The sequence below is a fragment of the Mirounga angustirostris genome, unplaced genomic scaffold (assembly GCF_029215605.1).
Source record: "Mirounga angustirostris isolate CCGP_5_RB_7025 unplaced genomic scaffold, mMirAng1.0.hap1 SCAF_8, whole genome shotgun sequence".
In the NCBI taxonomy this organism is placed as follows: domain Eukaryota; kingdom Metazoa; phylum Chordata; class Mammalia; order Carnivora; family Phocidae; genus Mirounga; species Mirounga angustirostris.
In genome coordinates, this window is record NW_026991716.1 from 65,063,168 (window position 1) to 65,085,079 (window position 21,912).

At 33.1% G+C, this 21,912-nt stretch overlaps 1 protein-coding gene and 1 non-coding gene across 13 annotated transcripts in view; both read left to right on the forward strand.

The window, feature by feature from the left end:
- Positions 1 to 21,912, forward strand: part of SENP6 (SUMO specific peptidase 6) — a 116,741-nt gene that overhangs the window by 29,102 nt on the left and 65,727 nt on the right. For 6 of the 12 annotated variants that reach the window (XM_045867106.3, XM_045867109.3, XM_045867114.3 and 3 more), the window contains 3 exons: positions 8,201 to 8,343; positions 9,432 to 9,536; positions 13,960 to 13,980. In XM_045867106.3, coding sequence (XP_045723062.1) covers positions 8,201 to 8,343; positions 9,432 to 9,536; positions 13,960 to 13,980 — 269 coding nt within the window. Of the gene's footprint in view, positions 1 to 8,200; positions 8,344 to 9,431; positions 9,537 to 13,959; positions 13,981 to 21,912 lie in introns of those variants that run through there. The other 6 variants (XM_045867108.3, XM_045867111.3, XM_045867112.3 and 3 more) reach the window with 3 other exon arrangements.
- On the forward strand, positions 20,323 to 20,424 carry LOC123838054 (U6 spliceosomal RNA). The gene has a single exon (XR_006789393.1). It is a non-coding gene; the product is annotated as a U6 spliceosomal RNA (small nuclear RNA).

Sequence of the window (21,912 nt, forward strand, 5' to 3'; positions counted from 1 at the left end):
ATCATGACCTAAGCCAAAACCAAGAGTTGGACGCTTGACCAGCTGTACTACTCAGGCACCTGGCAGTTTTCTTTTTAAACTTTTTTTTATAAATGCTGAGAAATCTTGGTCATATAATAAATAGATAAGGATAGAGTTTTGCTATAGCATTATCCTTCAGTTCTTTCCTTTTTAATTAAATGTCAAAAATCACAGAGCAATACAATATTTAAAAGTTAAAAATTATTTGTGATCCAGTCATTAGAGTCATTGCCCTTCTGAATTGGGAGAAAAAGTATATTAAAAAGGCTTTATCAGACTTAATAATTATACTTGCTACTTTTAGATTCCTTTTTTTTAACTAGATACTCTGAGAAATAATTTAAAAAATTGAAATCTTGTTAACTGCAGGATGCCTTTAATAATACGATATTTTTGTGTGAAATATTTTATAGTTTTTGTTTTGTGTATTTTTTTTAAACGTTGGAACTGCATATTTTGTTCATTTGTTCTATGGGAGATATCTGTATATAATTTATTTGACAAGGCCAGTCCATATAGTCCTGCCAGTCAATTAAATTAGAGATACTATTTATCTGTAAGTGTCTATTTTCATTTTTCACTTCAAGTAAACATGTGAATTTGTATCTTCATGACAACCATTTCATTTCACTTCAGAATTCTAAGGTAGAAAAAGACAGCCTTGGTTTTGACCTGAGTTTGTTACTTGGTTGTAATAAGGCACAGCAGATTTCAGTCTTGTTTTAAAAACTTAGGCTTTCTTTGAGTTCTTCTCACTTGATTTTCTCCTTGGGGCAGTGCTTTTCTTGATTATAATTGGAATAGAATATACAAAGGCAGTAAGTGCAAATTTTTATCACTTTTGCTTTCGACTTTGCAGTTAAATTAAGGAAATCTAATAACCTTGGTCTAGAATATCCAGTTTCTATCCCATAGTTAGAAATATGTATATTTTAACAGAAATATTTATAAAACAGGGAAAGATATGAAGACTACTACTATTTTTTGTGTTAGAAGAGATTCCAGTATTTCCAGTTGTTCCTTTTAGGCGGTTTTTAGATTCTAATGCAATAGGTGAGAATTATGTCTTTCTTTTGTAGAACAGATAAAGGTCTATTGGGAAAGGAGATAGTGTATGATGCCTTTTCTACAGATGGGTTTTAAAGTAAATGAATTTTAAGAAAGTGTAAAAATGGAGATTGAGGATTTAGGAATTGATTTGCTTAAAACTGTCCATGCCTAGGGTCGCCTGGGTGGCTCAGTTGGTTAAGCGACTGCCTTCGGCGCGGGGCATGATCCCAGGGTCCTAGGACCAAGCCCCGCATTGGGCTCCCTGCTCAGGGGGGAGACTGCTTCTCCCTCTCCCTCTGCCTGCCACTCTCCCTGCTTGTGCTCTCTCTCTCTCTCTCTTAAATAAATAAATAAAATCTTAAAAAAAACCCAAAACTGTTTGCTTCTGCATTTCATTGTGCCTCTTTAGGTAAAGGATACATCTTTCATTAGTTCTGGAAAAATTTTCATCATTTTATCTGTGGATATTACCTTTCCACATTATTCCTTCTGGAATTTTTATTAGAATTAATAATAATATCATCATTTTTTTCATGCCCTTTAACCTGTATTTTATATACAAAAGGAAAAAAGGGGGGGGTGCCTAGGTGGCTCAGTTGTTGAGTGTTTGCCTTCAGTTCGGGTCGTGATCCCGGAGTCCCGGGATCGAGTCCCGCATCAGGCTCCCTGCTCAGTGGGGAGTCTGCTTCTCCCTCTGACCCTCACCCCACTTGTGCTCTCTCTCTCTTAAATAAATAAAAAATCTTAAAAAAAAAAAAAAAAGGATAAAGGGCAAAGAACAAAATCATCCCTATACCATATTCTAGGTAATTCCTCAGCTCTGTCTTCTAATTCACTAAGTTTTAACTTTATCTTTGTCTAATCTGCTATTTAATATTTCTGTGACCTTCATCTTTTTTTCTTTTTAAAAAAATTTTAATTAATTATTTTTTTAAATAGGCTCCACATCCAGCCTGGAGTCCAACATGGGGCTTAAACTCATGACTCTGAGATTAAGACCTGAGCGGAGATCAAGAGTCAGACACTTAACTGACTGAGCCACCCAGGTGCCCTTTAAAAAAAAAAAAAAAAAAAGGCATTTATCATTTGTAGAACTTCTATGGGTTCTCTTTCGAACCTGGGACCCTGGGATCATGACCTGAGCTGAAGGCAGATGCTTAATGTACATGTCTAATTATTTAATAGATTCTTTTTTTAATAGATTCTTTTAGGTTATCTTATTATCTGAAGTTCTTAGGTACTAATTTCCTGAATACTTGTTCCTTAGTTAAATTGACTTACTTGATGTGTGATAAGTTTGGATGGATGATAACCACATATTGATAATTTTTACACATTTCACAGTCCCTGTGAAATATTTATTCATGTAGCAAATATGTATCGATCACAGTGTTCCACATGTTAGTGAGCAAAATAGACAAGTTTCTTTTTCCTTTGGAGCTAAAATTCTAGTAACTGACTATACTGTTTCTTAATGAGTAATGTTATAATACAAAGTTGGCAAACTAAGGCTCATAGGCCAAATCTGGCCTACAACCTGTGGCCTAAGAACCATTTTTAAATGGTTTCCCCCAAAGTCAAAAGAATGCTATTTTATTACATGTGAATATTACATGAAATTCAAATTTATGTTCATAAATAAAATTTTATTGGAAAACAGCTGTGTTCATTTGTTCATGTATTGTCTATTACTGCTTTCATGCCACAAAACACATTTGAATTATTTGGACAGAGTTGAGTAGTTTCAATAGATTGTATGGCCCATAAAGTACTTGTTATGTGTCCCTTTATAAAAAAGTTTTGCTGATCCCTATCCTATTGTTTTTACCTTTATTACATAAAGGTATTCTATGTAGATTGATATCCAGTTAAGAGAAACAGCTTTTTTGGATGGGTGATATATTAGAGTAGTTAGAGAGTATCACATTCTAGGCCTGCTAATGTCCACTTTATAGGATGGTTGTAAGAATTTTGAGACAGTGTAACTTATATAGTGCATGGCACTAGTAAATTTTCCATAAATAGCTAAGGCCTATGTTTATAGTTGGTTTTGTAATCCTGATTGTTTTATGCTAATCCATCCGTCCACAGTAGTTCTGATCTTATGCTTGCATTAGCTAGAGAACAGTCTTAGGATACTAAAGAGGGGAGCAAACAGAAAGGATAATTAAAGTTTTTCAGGAACCTCCAGACTGAATATATCATCTTAAACTTTAGTAGTAGTAGTAGTTCTCTAATCTGTGAGATAGTCATCCATAAATGAATGGCTTGATTTTTTTTTAATTTATCTTATTTCCCCCAGTAATTTGATGTAGATTAGCAAGTTAAGAGCACAAATAAAATGAGAGAAAATAAAAATTATTAGGCAGAGAGAAGTAGATGTACTAGAGATTTAAAATAATTTATATGTTGTGTTTTAATTCAGCAGTTATTTTTAAGTTTTCTGGAAGGTAGAATTATGTCCTATAGGTTTAAGCTTGTATGAAGAGAATCTTTACAACTTTATATCCTATGAGTCTCCTGTGGAATAAATTCTTCCCTACCCCCACCCCCCGGAACTACCTTCTAAGTGTAACAGATGGTAGGGAACTTTTTCTAAGGTAATTTGATGGTACAGTAAAAGGTTTTCATGAGATACAGTCATCTTTGACAAAGCTGGAAGTACTGGTTTTCTGTTGCCAACTGAAGTGTATGTAGTTTTTAATAGTAACCTATAGGCAACAGAATTGAGAAATTTAAGAATTTAGTTATATAGATCCTCTTCCTTTAATGGTGGGCTTTGGGTTGTCTGTTGCTGTGCCCTAATGCTTTCTCAAAAAAGTTTTGAAAATGTATGAGCATTTAATCAGAAATATGGTTGAGTTAGTTGAGTTATGTGCCTGCATATTAGGTGTGATAATTTTGGCTTAAATAATTCTTAACAGGAAAGATTAACTTTCTATATTTATATAAAGGAATATTTAGCACAGTTCTTTTGATTTTGAGATATTTTGTATCCTAATGATGAATTCTTTTTGGATAACTCTGTTTTTGTTTTTGTTTTTGTTTTTTTTTGTTAAGCATCTGTATTTATATTTCTCTAAATAACACTATAAAAATTCCTCATGCAGTATAGTATGGGAAAGCATAGGCTTTGGAATCAGACCAGTCTTTAAGTGTTTAAATCCATTTAGCTAGTTTGGACAAGTTACTTGGCTTTTTAAGTTCAATAAACTTTGTAACAGAGGGATAGAATTTCAATAAAGTTTAAATGACGTACAGTGGAGATACTTTGTTGAGAAAAGAGAACTGAAGTGGGAAATTTGAATGTATTAATCCTTTCACTCAGTAGCAGCAAGTAATTGGCCTGATGTTTTAGGTGTGGTTGCTGAATCCCAATCTAAAGAACTACTGAAATGTCTAAAATACAGAGATTGAATATAAAGTAACTAACATAATGCCTATTCACAATAAGTATTCACTAAATATTAGTTTTTGTAATTGCCTAGATAGGAATGAAATTATATGATCAGTCTTTAATGGAAACTTGTCTTCTGAGATTCTTTTTTTATTTTAATGTTAAATACTGTATTACAGCTTGTGCAAAGATTGAGGGTTTATATTGAAATATAAATATTATATTTGAGAGACTAGTTGGAATTTTCTGGCCCAGTCAAGTCCTCTACACCATGTAGCTCATACATACTTCCATAAAGTATATCCCTAAGTTCATCCTCTCACACAAAAGTTTAAAGCTACAACCGTCTAATGTAATGCTGTTCTCCCCAGCTTGTGCCAAGTTCTCTCTGTCATCTAGCCTATGTCATCTGAGATCAATTTATGATCTCATTTTGTCATGTGGAACTCACACTCTCAGTTTCTTCTCTGTAGCTAAGAGTCTCTTATGGTTTACCTCCCTCTCTGTTTTTATCTTATTTTATTTTTCCTTCCCTTCTCCTATGTTCATCTGTTTTGTTTCTTAAATCCCACATATGAGTGAAATCATAAGGTATTTGTCTTTTTTTGACTAATTTTGCTCTCTAGCTCCATCCACATCCTTGCAAATGGCAAGATTTCATTCTTTTTTTATGGCTGAGGAATATTACATTGTGTGTGTGTACATATATATATATGTATACATATATATACCACATCTTCTTTATCCATTCATCAGTCAATGGACATTTGGGCTCTTTCCATAACTATTGTTGATAGTGCTGCTATAAACATTGGGGTGCATGTGCCCCTTCAAATCAGCATTTTTGTATCCTTTGGATAAATACCTAGTAGGGCAATTGCTGGGTCATAGGGTAGTTCTATTTTTAACTTTTTGAGTAAGCTCCAAACTGTTCTCCGGAGTGTTGCACCAGTTTGCATTTGCACCAACAGTGCACGAGGGTGCCCCTTTCTCTGCATCCTTGCCAACATCTGTTGTTTCCTGAGTTGTTAATTTTAGCTATTCTGACAGGTGCAAGGTGGTATCTCATTGTGGGTTTGATTTTTACTTCCCTGATGATGAGTGATACTGACCATTTTTTCATGCTTCTGAGATTCTTAACAGGATATGTATCAAAATCACCCAGAGCAGTGGCTCTCCCATGTTAATGTACATCAGAATCACCTGGAAGGTTTGATAACAAGATTGCTGGACCCCACTTTCAGAGTTTCTGACTTAGGAGATCTGGAATGGGGCCAGCTAATTTGCATTTTAAAGTGTTCTTTAAATACTGGTCCAGCAAACCACACTTTGACAACCATTCATTGATTAGGGCATTTTTAAAAAAAAATAACATGGAAGTAGATCTAGGTCACCATGACTGAATATTCAGGCCTAATTTTTATCAGCTGAATGCATCTTGATGACCAGTTGTTTATGATAAAATAATTTATGGGATTTCTTTTTTTTTTAATTAATTTAATTGAGTGGGGGGTCAGAGGGAGATAATCTCAAGCAGACTCCCTGCTGAGCATGGAGCCCAACATGGGGCTCGATCTCACCACCCATGAGGTGATGACCTGAGCCAAAATCACAAGTTGGACGCTTAACCAGCTGAGCCAACCCCGGTGCCCCAATTTATGAGCTTTCTAAGAGAAGATATCTGTATTTCTAATTGAGTGGGAACTATTGCTTACTGAATTCCTACCTATCTGCCCATTCCAGGGCTTGGCAATTTGTGTATATTTTTGTTAATGCATGAAATAACTCCATGATTACAAGGAAAGTTACTTGGCTAGAAAGACAAGTCTGTTTGATTCCTAAATTGTTATCTTTCCACAATAATGCTTTATTTCCTGTGAAAAAGGGTCCCCAAATGCAAAATTGATTGTATTCTCCTACTAACAGAAATGAAAGAGTGTAATAATTCTAGTATCTTTATCCCCTATGGTTTTTGTTTCTGTTGTTTCTCTTGGTTTTGATCACGTTGTCTAATTTCTTTGAACCTGCTATGAATGGTAAATATTGCATATGAAAAGTCATAGAGATAATTTGAGGCCTAGAAAATTATCTGTTTCTGGAGGGAACTAGGAGCATTAGCAATCTCAGTCTCAGATCACCTTAAATCAGTGATTCTCCAAGTATGGTCTCTGATTGGCAGTATCAGCATCACTTGGGGACTTGCTAGAAATGCAGATTATTAGGATCACCCCAGACCTAATGAATAAGAATAAACTGTAAAAGATTGGACATAGCAATTTAACAAACAATTCAGGTAATTCTGATTTACAATAAAAATTTGAGAACTGCCTTAATTGAACTGAAGGTTGAGATGATTAGAAGCTAGATTTCAATCTATGCGAAGGCTGTTATTCATAGGCTGTAATTCTGATCCAAATTTTGAGGGGTTTATGAGGCCCTTCATATATGGTGGATCTTCATCTCTACTTTTTGTCTCTAGCTCTCTGTTGGAAGTTCAGCTTAGCTTCTCAGGTACATCTTCTGGAATCAATAGATACCTCAGGAGAAAATACAAATCTGGGCTTAGATCTCTGAGTTTCTTGTTCCTATCTTAATTCTTAATTATTCCTGCCTTTGGAGCCCTCAGATGTCTCAAACTACATATTTTTTTAATTTGTATTTTGTCCAGCTTTTTTCTAGTTGTTTTCAGAGAGTAGAAGGAAATTGATCTGCATTACTTAATCTGCCTCAAACAAATGGAGGAGTTTGAAGCCCATGGCTGTAAAAAGATTAGGAAGTAAAGAAATGTCTCAAGGAGGAGAAATGATAAGCAGAGTGTCAAAAATCGGTCTTTTTTGCAATTTAGTAGTGTAGTTATGCCTAAAAATAAGAATGGTGTTGGCACAATGAACTCTGTACTCACGAGAGCTTTTTTTGTGGGAGGTATTTTTTTAGGGAACTGTTAGGTTTCTATAGAGATCAATTGGGGGGAAAAAGCCATGTCCCTATCTTCTTAACTATATTTTATAAGTGAGAAAATATTTATCGTTTCAAAATAAAGTAGATAAGAATGATTTTTAAAGTGTTGTTTTGGGTAAATTATCACTAAGAACTGAAGATTTTTTTTCTCAATGAGTCTGAAAGCAGCTTTTAAATGTCTGGTGCAATGAATGTAATAAAAGTTGGTTTCTTTGTTGAAAAGAGCTTCCTGAGAAATGCCCATCCTATTGTCATACTGTGATCCTCCCAAAGTGATTGTTATTGATGTCTTTATATGATCATTTGCAACTATGAAAGTATTAAGACATTTCAGTTTCTGTGTTTGTATAGAAACCTTGATGTTAAGGCCAAACTACTTGTACAAGTTGAAATGGTAACTTAACGCCATATTTGACTGTACTTGGCCTACAGATAGCGGTAACGGGAAATATTTTTTTTTACTCTCAAGAAAGAGCCATTTTAAGATACCCTACCCTCATGTCTTCTATTTTCTCTTTTAATTATCTCAAGTACCTTTGGAGACTTTTAAATGAAAAGGAAATAATATCGTAAACATCCGTGTTCCTACATATTTGTGTTATCCTTAGGAAAAAAAAGTATTATGGTTGAATTATTCTTAAATTCATGCCACTGTCATCCCTCTTTCCCATCTTCAGTAGCTGATAGAATTTTTATAGCTTTTTTAATAAGTGGGTTTTCAAACAATCATTATAATGTTTATTGACTCTTCAATGTTTATGGATCTTTTTACAGTTAAATCGTCAATCTGAAATTGTTTCTACCAGTTCTGGTGATCCCTGGAAGACATGTGCAAGACGAAGCAAGACTGAAAGTTTAAAACCTTTAAAAGGCAACCCAATTGGACTTAACATGTTAAGCAACAATAAGAAATTGAGGTATAGGCACTTCACTACACATTCCTACAGAAAAGATAAAAGGGTTTAACACCAAAAATTAACTACCTTTGTAGCCAGTTGACCCAACCTGTACCTTATCTTTTCACTTTATTAGCAGTGCCAAGAGGTAGAGTTGTTCCAGTGTGTGGATTCTTTCCTTTTAATCTTGGGATTAGGGTTGATTGCAATGGTTTCTTATTCTGAATAAAAATATTACAAGAAAAGTTTCAGTAGACTAGGATTTCATAAGATGAACTTGCTCTCATATAGTTAGTAAAATCTTGGTCATAATGTTAGAAGTAGAAGGCACTGGAGGCTAGAGTGCTCCTGTCTCCTTTAGGGGATACTTATTCAGGATTGTCTCAATAAGGGACTTTTTTTTTTTTCTTTTTCTTTTTTTTAAGATATCTTATTCCTCTCCTAGATACAACCCACCTTTCCTTTGTGGTACTCATAGGGAACCACTGTTACTGATATGATTGGGCTCTTACACCTCTCCGAAATAGGGTTGAAAATCACTGTTTCATATCAATTTTGTCAATTTATAGATAGAAAACTGAGGTACATAAAGGCTAAGTAACTTTGAAGTCAGTGGCAGAATCAGAAGTAGAATTTGGGACTCCTGACTTTTTTTTTTTTTTTTTTTTACAATAATACATTTGATTTTGATTTTGATTTTGGCATATAAGAAAACTTTGTAATACTCATGGTTTAAAAGCTTTTGATATGGAGAGTCCCTAATAGAGAAGAAGAAAAGAAAATATATCTGAACTAATTTATAAGATACCTTATAGTGCAAAACATACATTTAGGATTCCTGCTTTCTATTCCAGTGTTCTTCTACTCTGTATATTTCATGAATTGTATTGGAAACATTTCAGAGACAAATTCAGGAAGTAGAAAACTCCTAGTGGACAATTGAACGTGGTCAATTGGGTTGGGTTGATGTATAAATATATATAAACACATTTTTTTTTAGTGTGAAGGTTTTGTGTATGTGTGTATGTTCAGATTTGAAAGGATATATTTTGCATATGTGTATGTAATTTTCCTCTGTTCAAATTATTCTTTGTCTTTTGTATCTGCAGTGAAAATGCACAAAATGCATCAATATGTTCTGGAACTGTAGTTCATGGTAGACGTTTTCAACATGCTAATGCACAGATATCACTAGTAAAAACAGCAGCCCAAAGGTAAGGATTTGAATTGCCTTTGTTTAGAGTGTGTGTTTATATATATATGCATATCATCCTTTTTAATCATTTTGCACCTTTTTTTTTCTTTAAACAGTTTTTTTACTTTGTGGAACTTTACCGTGTTTCTCTTGTTTGTAACAAGATATTCCTGTCTCTGAAATAATTCATGTCTTAGAATTTTATTATTTTATATCTGCTTTTGAATAAATCACATTCTGTAAGTAGAGACTTAAATAAAAGCCTTTTTATTGCATTATATTCCAATTAAATTAATCTGATTTTACAATATTGACCTAAAACATTTGACAAGAAACCTTCAGCTGGTAGTTTAGCTCTGATGAGTAAAACTACAGTTATTAGTTTACTTTCTTTTTAAGATTTATTGGATTTCAGAGTACCAAAATAAATCACATTAGTTTTAGCTGAGAAAATTTTGTGTTTTAGTAGATTTGGATGTTCTCATCGATCATCAAAGTAATACTTGAACCTTAAAATAATGAAAGTAACAGTGGGGAAAGCTTAGTGTTTTAAGTGTGTGTTTTTCATGACCATTTTTGAATGGTTATGAAATTTCAGTTGAATTTCCGTTGAGTCCATTTTAATTGACTAAGAAATCTTAGGATCCAACAATAAAATAAATATTATGAATAGTTGTGTAAAATGTTTTTATAAATAGTAAAATTTAAAGATTTGGTATATATGCTAAATGCTGCTCTTCATTTTTTTAAAAATGTTGATCTAGATTGTTGCTCATTCAGAAAATGGCCTGACTCTTAGAAACTATTGCTATATTTGCTGTGTATGTAGATATGCTATAGCATAGATTTTTAACTTAAATACCTTAAATCTTTCTCATACTTTAGGATAAGATCTTTCTTTTGCTTAAATATATTACCATAGATAAAACATTGTAAAATTAGATATTTGAGAAATACAACTAAAAAGACAGAAAACTTATTGCACATACCAAAAAATTGGCTTCTCTTACTGTAAAGTACACAAATCAAGTCTAGCCAACATATGGCACAAACATGAGAATAAATAATAAAAGGAGAGTAATCAGTGGGAAGGCAAAAAGAAGAGACACAGTGTTTTTCACACACTGATCACATTGATAGAATCCATTGCTGACAAAGATTTGTCTTTCTGATATTCTGAAAATGCGGTCCATGTTGAAATACTCATTTATGGTTTATGATCAAGTGATATATTCTACAACCAAAATTATTATTGCTTTTGAACTTATTTATTAGTTTGGAATTATTTACAGTGTGTCCTATTCTCCCCATCCTCCTTTCATCATTGGTAATATTAAAAAACTGATTTCAGTCTGGAAATTGGTTTGTGTTTTGTTTTATTCTAGGTCTTTGCACTTATTATACCTTGCATATGTATTATTGCTATCTGCATAAAATAGTAGATTCTGTTAAGAGGAAATGGCATTTACTAGTAAAATATTTCTCAAAACAAAACAAAACAAAACCCTGAATTAGTTTATATTTAGAGAAACACTCCTGAGTGAAAATACCTGACAAGAACAACTAGGGGCAGTAAGGAAAACTGAAAAGTCATGTTAGCAGATTCTATTTATGTTTGTCTCTTAAATTTATAGAATAAACATTTCTTATTCTTGCTACACTGTGTCATTAAAAAGATTTTGACATTCAAAAACAATTCATTGAGAGTGTTTCTAATTTTCTTCCTTCAAAATCATTGAGTGATTTTATGCTACATGCCAGGCATAGATGAGGTACGGCATAGTCAAAGGTGAATATGACAAAGTCCCTGCTTTCAAGCTCAGGTTTGATTAGGGTAGAAGACAGAAAGAAGAGTAAACAAATAATTACATGGTAAGCGCAGTGTAGTAGACACAGTTTGCATAGTGCTATTTACAGAGAAGGGAGCTGTGAAGAATTCACAAAGGAAGTATTAAAGAAGCTTTTGCATGTACTCCATGCAGTAGGAATCACATCTTCAAAGGCATGAAGAAAGCCTTCACCTAAGATGGTTACTACCAAACTTTTGGTTTTATTTTATTTTTTCTTTTTTTTAAGCCTTTGGTTTTAATTAGTGTGTAGTTTTGGCACAGTTGCCAGGGTTCAGATGAGGTGAGCACTCTAGTTTTTACTGGCTTCTACAACTCAACTTTTAATTTGAAATTAAAGGAAATGCCACAAGTTGGTAATTCACACACTCCTCTTGGAGAGAGTGGTATAACTTTTCTTTTAAAAATAAATCACACCTGCATTTTGAATAATTTGTAGTTCTTTATTAAGATATGGGAATAAGTACATCACACTTTTTTAATCTGAAGGGAATAAGTGAAGATTATTAAAGTATCTGATTAGATTAGCTACTATTTGGGAGAACATTATGATTTCAATCTATTTTCTTACTGCTACTACAAATGTTAATATAAATCATATTTAAAAGATAGGTTGTTTACGTACTAATAGTGATGGAGGAGGATAGTCTTAGTATGGAAAAATGAAATGTAGAAATTAAAAAATCTATATAACTCTATACCATCTCCACCCCTAACTTCAATGAGACTTGCTAAAAGAGCACATTTACTGGTTTATGTTTTATTTACATTTTCACCTTTTTTTGTTTTTGTTTTTTATTAAGGATAGGTGAAAAGACTTGTAAGGACCGTAGGGGAAAATGAATGTCTACAAAAGCATATATAATCCATAAATGGGAAAATGGGCTCCTGGAATAAGCAAGATTTAATTATTAATGAAAAGCACCACTTTGAAAGAATTTTTGAAGTCTTAAATCAGGTCATGGATACCAGAATCAATCAATCTCTCTTTTTTCCTTCCTTTTTAAAAAAATTTTAAGAACACTAGTACAGCACTAGTACAAGAATGAAATAGTCCAACAAGAATGTAAGTTGACATTTTTACAAAGTCCTAATTACTAATAATGGCTTCCCTCTCCATTTTTTTAAAAGCTTTTTTTTTTTTTTTTAATATGTATGCTCCTCTAGGTCAGGGCTTGATAATATACACATTGAAGAATCTTATAGAAGCATAGTGACTTATAAATTAGATATCATATCATAATAAATGCAGTTTCTAAAAGGATAAGAGAAATGAGCATGGGCATATGTATTTTTTTTTTGTTTTGTGTTTTTTGTTTTCTTCCTAACACCCTTGGTTTATTGGAAAGAACCAAACCTGTTTCTTCTACTGCCACTCTGTCTTCTACCTCTTTCCTTTACTCTATACAGGTGAGTTTAAAAACACAAAAACAAGAGACTACTAAACTCTTCTCACTTCTTGGGGACAACAGTGTAGAGCTAGAAATGGCTGTATTAGGTATTAATGCCTAACTTTTGGTTTTCATTTTACTTTTCCTGGAAACAGAGCTCTAGTAGAAATAAATACATAAGATAAGTTGGACTGTATTTAGACTTTCATGTTTATATTTTGTTTTATTTAATAGGGTGGTAATATTCCCTCATTTTTTTGTCATTTATCCAACATAAATTTATTTTATAGATTATCCTGTTTTTTTTAATAGTAGAGGTAAAATTTCAAATATGTTATTCATGTAAGCTTATAATTCTTTACTGTTGGAAAATTTTTAAAGAGTTTCTTTTCAGTGTTGCATATGTAAAACCACATAACCTTTTTTTTTTTTTTTTTAATTTGCTAGGATTGATATTTTACTTGTTTGTTCCACGCTATAGGAATATGAGAGTTAATATGGGGACTCGGAATTTGTACACTATGTTTTTTGTTTTTTTTTTTTTACAATTAGTTCTGAATATTTTGTTCATTTTATAATAAGAATTCTTGGATATGAATCTTATTCTAAATTGAAGATTTTTGTAATTTTACTCTTGAGTAATTGATACTGATAACTTTTTAGATTTTCCATGAGCTGTGGAGAAGGATGGACCTGTTACACATTGGATTTCTTATTGGAGGCCATGATTTTAAAAATCCCAGGCCTTTCCTTGTGTCCAAAACCATATGCTGCTGTATTTAATCTATGGCGTAAATGCAAAAGTTTCAACCTTAATTATCACACCTGGTAACAGAATTGGAACCACTACAAATTTTATGACTTTCAGGAAATTCTTCTTTGAAGACTAATTACATAACTACTCTAAAATAACATATCCTCAAATGGTTGATGATTAAATAAAGCTCTTTCAAGAATCTTTCATCTCTTTGTACATCCTTTTTTCTTAAATATGTTTAGATATAAATTGTTTCTGTATTAAAAATTGAAAAACAGTTTACATATCTGACAAGATTCAAAACTTAGTATATAATATATATATTGTGTTTAAAATGAATTAATCACCTTAGAGTTTTGCCTTATTGACCACAGTTACTAAAACTACAATGATATATCAAAAATGAGGTCTTGCCTCTTACATTTTTTTTCTTTTTCATGTTTTAAGCAGTCTGGACCAAAAGGAAAGGTAAGCTTAATATTGATGAAATTAGAGCATGGATATAACAGTAAGAGATCAAGATTATTTTTATGCTTTGAAAAATATCCATTGAATTAGAGTTCATCATAAAGCTTATTAATTATTTTAATGAAAGGAAACATTAATGGCAGAACATGATATTTGACTTATGGGGACTGTTTTACCATAATTCTCAATATGGTTATATATTTATGCCGACGTGACTGCTTTCCTTTTAAAAGTAGAATATTTTAATGCCTTAGTAGTAAAGTTGTTTTCAGCTAATAGCATTAAAATCTTTCTTGTTATATTTTACTGATAATACTTTTGTTTTTATACTTTAGTAGATAGAGTTGAAGGGGAAAATGGAATTAGAATACCTTAAGCTTGGAGTTAAAATTCTAAAAATCAGTGTATTCCTATTCTGACCCAAAACAGGGAATTTATGATCACTGTTTGTTCCCTTTGTAATAACATTGGTAGACACGTCCTTTAGCAGAAGTGTTGAATGATGTAAATAATTTTTTAAGAATGCACATTTCTTTGAGTAGTGAAATGATTGTGATTGTTTTAAAGCACATGTTTGTAAGAATAGCTACTCAGTGTATTATACAGAATTTTTTGTGCATATACATCTTTTTTCTTTTATGAGAATCTCAAAAGCCTTTTATGAACCTCCCCACAAAAAACAGGTTAACAGCCCTTGTATTACACCAATACTTACATGTAATTGGTGAAGGTCAAAAGAAGGGACATATTATAATTTTGTTTAATTATATAATTTTAACTCTATAATTTTTTTAAAGGTGTAGAAAAATCAAAGAGGACAACTTGTAATATTTTATAAAATGCTGTATATTCCATCTTCCTTAAGGTTCCTTAAGGTTTGGAAATATAAAGATGATCCTGTCAGCAAATTTTTTAGGCATATTTTATAATTCTGAAAATGGGTTGTGCAGATATTTTACTATCTCCGGGGAAAGAAAAAGTATTTTCCCATTGTGTCTGTTTTTCTCTTTGAGTAAAGCATTATTTTCTGTCAGATATAGATGAGTCGTTTTATCTTTAAAATTTTTAACTCATAAGTGATTACATGTTTTTTTGAAAACCGTTAATAAGATTTTTAAAATAAAATTGCTGGGGCGCCTGGGTGGCTCATTCGTTAATCATCTGTCTGCCTTCGGCTCAGGGTCCTGGGTTCGAATTCCGCATCGGGCTCCCTGCTCTGCGGGAAGCTTGCCTCTCCCTCTCCTTGTGTTCCCTCTCTCACTGTCTCTCTCTGTCAAATAAATAAAATCTTTAAAAAATAAAATTGCTGAAGAATGTACATTAAATAACTCTTCATGCAGTCGTGCACAAAACAGCTTCTTGTTTTATTAAATACTTTCCCTGTATACTATACCAGATAAAATGTAAGTACTTTTAATATTCTCAGATTAATGTTAAAGGTCTTAGATTATTCAGTTTTTCACAATAGCCTTGGAGGGTTTATACTGACTTTCTGCACTGTTGGCTTATGCATATTTCTCTAGTGGAAATTTGTTCGTTGTTAAATTCAGCAAATATTTCATGACTTTATGTGCCAGGCACTATTCTAGGAGCAGACAGAAATCCCTACCCTCTTGGAGCTTACATTCTTGTTGGAATAATACTGGAATAGAAGTCAGAAGATGTGGAATTGAGTAATCAGCAGTACCAGTAGGCACATAATTTACTGTAAATGGGAATGATAATATTTTCCCAATTGTAAAGGAGATTTGTGAGGAACAAGTGAGATAATTATTTAAAACTGAACTTACATACTGTAAAATTTGAAATTTCTGTAATAGTAATAGATCTTGAAATTCTTTCAGCCTTTTGTACTAAGATTACTGCCAGGGACTAGATATGAAGCAGCAATTGTTTATAAAATACCTTGTAATGAATATACCTGAGTGCTTTATTCAGCAGTATAGTTATCTTTAGGTTGAATTTAGCCCATTAATCCTTTGGATCCTTATATAAAATTATTTTGTGTTTATCTTTGTTGGAGATGGATAAGGTGAGAAGAACTTTTGCATCAGTACATTTTACTTGTGAATTCTTTTCATATGAGCCTTTTTGTCCCCTTCTTGTGAACATAAGTTACGTCTTTTTTCTCATCTTAATGGAGAAGTAAAAGATCATTTGTCTTTATCCCTCAGCACATGAGAGACTATATATTTCTGAACTAAATGAATTACTTACAAGAGAATGTTTATCTAATAAAAACTAGGTAGTTGTGGAAGGTTAATCTTTTCCAGGTTTTTTCCTGTTTGTACACTGGGGACAATGGAGTTTAAAACCAAACTGGAATAAATAATAAATAGCAATATTAAGATCTAGAGCTTGCAAACTTCAAAAAATTGCTGCCATTTTTTGTTGTTGTTGTTGTAGGTGACTGACAATTTGAATGACTCAAGTTCTTTTCTGACTCATGAACAGATTGGTTGTGAAACACAGTGTATCTGGTAGAACCAGCAACCTAGAATATTTAACCTGGTATTAAAACTGTTCTTTTTTTCCTCCATAGATAAAGAATCCATTGACCCATTATGAAACTGAAGCACACAGTGATTTTCAAATTTAAAATTTTTAAAAAATTTAGAAAAGTATATGTCTATTATAGAGAATTTTGAAAACAACAGAGTACAAAGATGAATAGAATGCAATGCAAGAACATAATGAAATACTAGGAATGTTTATATAAAGGATGTGTTTGAAAAGACAAGTATAGAGATTTTATAATTTTCTAAAAGTTCTCGAAACAGAAAATTACAGTATTAGGATCCCAGTGCATTTTTTTCCAATATTTTTTCTGTACTTTTTAATATACCCAACACATGTGGAATCATAAAAATACAGCTGCATATTCTGCATTTTCACTTAACATTGCGTCGTAACATTTTACACTGTCATTAAGTTGACTTCTAAGAATGATTTTTAATGAATGCATAATAGGTTGTCCTGCAGATATACATAATTTATTTACCCATTAGCTCATTATTATATGTGATACATTCATGAACAACTTTGTGTATAGATTTCTAAATGAATCTCTTAAAATAAGCTCTGGTAAAGGATTGTTTGGACTAGGTCACAAATGTTTTTAATGCTCTTCATAAGCTGCTAAATTGTTTTACAGAGAGGTGGTACCTATTTATAATAGTATTATAAATTGCTGTCTGAAGATAATCTGAAAATAAAATTATATTCAGATGATACTGTCTTTTTTGGAATTATGAGTCATCTAAAACCTTAGAAATAATAAAGTTGAGCAGCAGGATGATAGGCTACAAGACAAATAGTATTAATAATTGTTTCCTTCATTCACCTCTAATCATTTGGAGTGTATAATGAGAGACCAAAATTTTATTCCAAGCAGCAACTTGAATATCCAGCAATAAAGTTAATAATTTATAAACTTTTCTAAATGTATCTAAGTCTTACTCTCAGGCCTATATTTTATTTCTGGTTGGTTGTTACCATTGCTCCTTAAAGTAAATTTAATGGAATTTTAGTCAAAATCTCAGTGACTTTGTTGTTATTTTAAGAAATTTGACATTTGCTAGTTTATTTAGCAGAGTACAGCCATACTTGAGAACAGCAATAGACTTTTTTTTTTTAAAGAAGAATAGAGGAAGAGAAGAATGACATAAAACATAGTGTAAAGGAAACAGTCATTTAATATGGAAACCCTAGAAAAAGACTAGGAAGAAAGAGAGTAAACAGACTAGAGAGTCCCAGTATATCCCATTTCCAACCAAGATGTCCAGTCAATAAATATAAACAAGTTTGTAGTGTCTTTAAATGACTGAATTATGATATTTGTACCTTGACTGAAAAATTAGTATTTTAAGTTTCTGCATGGTAGCCAGTAGTGGTTCAGTTTTTGCCAACAATACCGTCTTTGTACAGCAATATTTGTACAATTATTTGACCTGAGAAATGCACTTCCGATTGCATACTGCCTTTTAGATACACACGTTTATTCATTCTAAGTATTTTTCAAGTGCTTGCTATGTTCTAGGCATAAGGATACAGTGATGAACACAATAGACAAGATCCCTGCACTCCTGTGGTTTACATTTTGATGGGCAAAGACTGATAATGAACAAGTAAAACATGGAATAATAAGTTCTTTTTAAAAAAAAAAAAAACGATTTTATTTATTTGAGAGAGAGTGAGTGAGTGAGCAAGCATGAGCATGGGGGAGAGGCAGAGGGAGAGGGAGAAGCAGACTCCCTGCTGAGCAGGGAGCCCGATAAGGGACTCGATCCCAGGACTCTGGGATCATGACCTGAGCCAAAGACAGATGCTTAACTGACTGAGCCACCCAGACACTCTGAAATAATATCTATGTAAAGAAGCATAATTGGGTGATGTTAAAGAGTGACAGTATGGTTTCTTTAGATTGCATTTTCAGAGAAACTTTTTTTTTAATTTATTTTTTTTAAAGATTTTATTTATCGGGGCGCCTGGGTGGTTCAGTCAGTTAAGTGCCTGCCTTCAGCTCAGGTCATGATCTCAGGGTCGTGGGATCGAGCCCCACATTGGGATCCCTGCTTGGGGGTGGTGGGGGGAGTTGGCTTCTCCTTCTCCCTCTGCCTGCCTCTCCCCCTGCTTGTGCATGCTCTCTCTCTCTCTTTCTCTGTCAAATAAGAAAAAAGATTTTATGTATCTATTTGATTGAGAGAGAGTGCATGCAGAGGGAGAAGCAGGCCCCCACGCTGAGCAGGGAGCCTGACGCGGGGCTCGATCCCAGGACCCCGGATCATGACCTGAGCCGAAGGCAGAGGCCTAACTGACTGGGCCCTCAGACAAACTTTTTACAACAAAGCTAACATTTAAACAAGGACTAAATGAACAGTCAGCCATGCCATCATCACATAGATGGCTTTTCCAGATAGGAAAGAGATGGTACTAAGATACTAATGCAAGAATGAGTTTAGCATGATCAAGGAATAGAAAGAAGGACCACAGTGGCTGGAGTTTGGGGAGCAAAGGAGAACATGTTACAAGGTGGATTTGGCAAAGTCAGCTAGGTCCTAGATCTTAAAGGCTTTGTAAGATGACCTGAAGAGCTTCATTTTTTATCAGTGCACTCATTAGAAGCTTTCAGGGCATTTTAAGATAGGGAAGTGTTAATACCTGATAAATCTTTGAAAGTTTTTTTAAAAAGTGTTTTGTATGTGATTTATAATTTGGTGCAATAAAACCTTAAGTCTGTGGCATTCAATTAAGACTAAGCATGTTCCACTTTCCAAATATCGATGTGCCGCAAAGGTAAATCAATAATAGTCTGTGACTAAATATTCAAAACTATCTCAGTAAAATCTAGGAGTTGGGGAGGTAGAAAGTCAGAAATAAAAGGAATCTTAAGGCCTTTTTCTGGGAGGAGAATTGGAAAGGCAAGAAGTAATAGAATTTTAAAGACCTCATCTCATTGGGGATGCAATAGAACATCTTGAAGAAATGGTGGAATCTTGATAGTGTGTTAACAGAAATATGTAATTGGAATAAAGGTTGAGAGAGGAAAGGTAACTATTTGTTAAATTAGGGAAGGAAAACAAATGAATAATAATTGTGCAAACCAGTAAAAATAGGGGAAAAAGGACACTGAAATAATAGCAATATACACAACAGACAGTAAAGTAAGATGAAAGGAAAACATGAAGTCTGTCAGCTGTTACAGTAATTGTAATGAGGTTGAATATATTTAATAAAAGACAAATTGGTTGGATTAAACCCAGTTATACTATGTTGTTTACAAGAATCAGACATGAAGTAACATTCTGTAAGGTAAAGTTGTTTAGAATCACAAAAGATGCAAACAGAAAGCATGAGTATAATTTTAATAAAAAGATGGAATTATGGATTAGTACTAAATAGGAAAAAGGAGCATGTTTTGTAATGGGCATAGTCTGTAAAAGTGTAACAACTAAATACATAAAATTTCCTTAAAATATTTAAAATGCAAGAAGTTCTTGGGTAGAGTACAGCTGTGGAAGATTTTAAATATATCTCTTAGAAAATTAGACTGATTTAGGAGTTTAACATGAGTTTGGAATAATGAATTTTAACACATTTATTTTATAGAAATACACATTTTTTAGATCAGTTAGAGCAATGGAAAAATTAATAAAATGATCTATCATTAAAATCCAGCAGAAACCAAGACAAAAACCCAGCACCCAGATCCTGGTTTCTAATACTCTCTAAGAAAAGCAACATGGAGAAATGACTGATTCTGGGTTTGGGTTAGGGAAAACACAAAATGAATGTGAAGTGTCTTAGTGTTAGAAACCAAGTACTCAAAAAACAAAAGAGTACTTGCTTCAGAAGCAGATACACTAAAATTGTAACATTACAGAGAAGATTTTCATGGCCCTTGTGTAAGGATTACAGGTAGATTATGAAGCATTCTGTATTTCTGTAAATTTTGCATTATATATTTTTTACCAGAATAAAGAAAAAAATGATGTCACATCAAGGGGACACAGGAACCAACTGAAAGCATTCCCAAAGACCAAAACTAAAACAATTGGGATTATAACCTAAAGTATGACTATCCATGTGTCATACTAATAAAAATGATTGAATAAATCATTTTTTTACTCAGCTATCCTAGGGTTTTACAAGCTACATAAAATGAAGGAAATGGGCAGCTGTTTATTGAATTCTAAATAATTTGTATAGATAATTCACACTTAAGATGGAAGTGGAGTTTAACTACCCCACCCCGTTTGTGGGCTGGACTGACTTGTTTATTTACAAATAGAGTGTAGAAAGGGAAAAATATTAACTCCAGAGTGGAGAAACCTGGTAAACACTACCTTAGTCAGCCAAATGATCAAGGTTAACATCACCAGTGAAATCATAATGATACTATGTACCTCCTGATATGATGTGATGAGAAGGGCACTTCAACTCTGTAATATCCTAACCCTCAATTTTTTTTAAGATTTTATTTATTTGAGAGAGAGAGAGTGTGAGTGCCCATAAGCAGAGGGGAGAGGAAGAAGCAGACCTCCCCGCTGAGCAGGGAGCCCTTTGCAGGGCTTGATCCCAGGACCCTCAGATCATTACCCCAAGCCGAAGGCAGAAGCTTAACCTGAGCCACCCATGCGCCCCCCTTCCCCCAAATTTATAACCTTGGTCTAATCATGAGAAAAACATCAGAGTGACCCAGGTTTAGGGGCATTCTACAAAATAACTGCCGATTCTCTTCTAAAATGCCAAGGTCATGAAAGATCATGTAAGACTGGGAGATGGAGGAGGCTAAAGAGACAATACAACTAAATGCAGTGGATCCTGGATTGGATTCTGCAACAAAAAAAGGATATTAGTGGAATAGCTGGTGAAATTCAAATAAAGTTTGGCATTTACTTAATAGTAGTATACCAATGTTTGTTTCTTTTTTGACAATATATGATACTGATGAAGGTGCTAACATTAGGAGAAACTAGGTGAGGGATATTATTCTGAATTGTCTTTTCAACTCTTCTGCAAATCTAAAATTATTACAAAATTAAGCTTATTTTAAAAAGACTTCCAGGGCTGAGTCTTATCTAACCCTTAATAAGCAGAGCATTTTGAGGTTATTTAAACAATTCTTCACAAAAGGAAAAAAAACTTTCCAATTGTTTTATGCAGCTTATAAAGTGTTGGGTCCATGAGGTGAGGGGTTTTTTGTTTTTTATGTTGTTGTTTTTTTTTTAAAACTTCTACACAAAACAAAAACCCTTACAAGCAAAAAAATCCCCATCTGTAGATAAGAGATGACAGGGAAGTTTCTGTGCTTCTGCTTGGTTTGAAGTGAGAAAGAAATATCCACTGAGAAAACCTAGGCTTGAGCTGTTTGGAGTGTGAAATTTTTGTATCTGTAGAGTGATGGAACCCTCAAACCAAGAAATCAACATA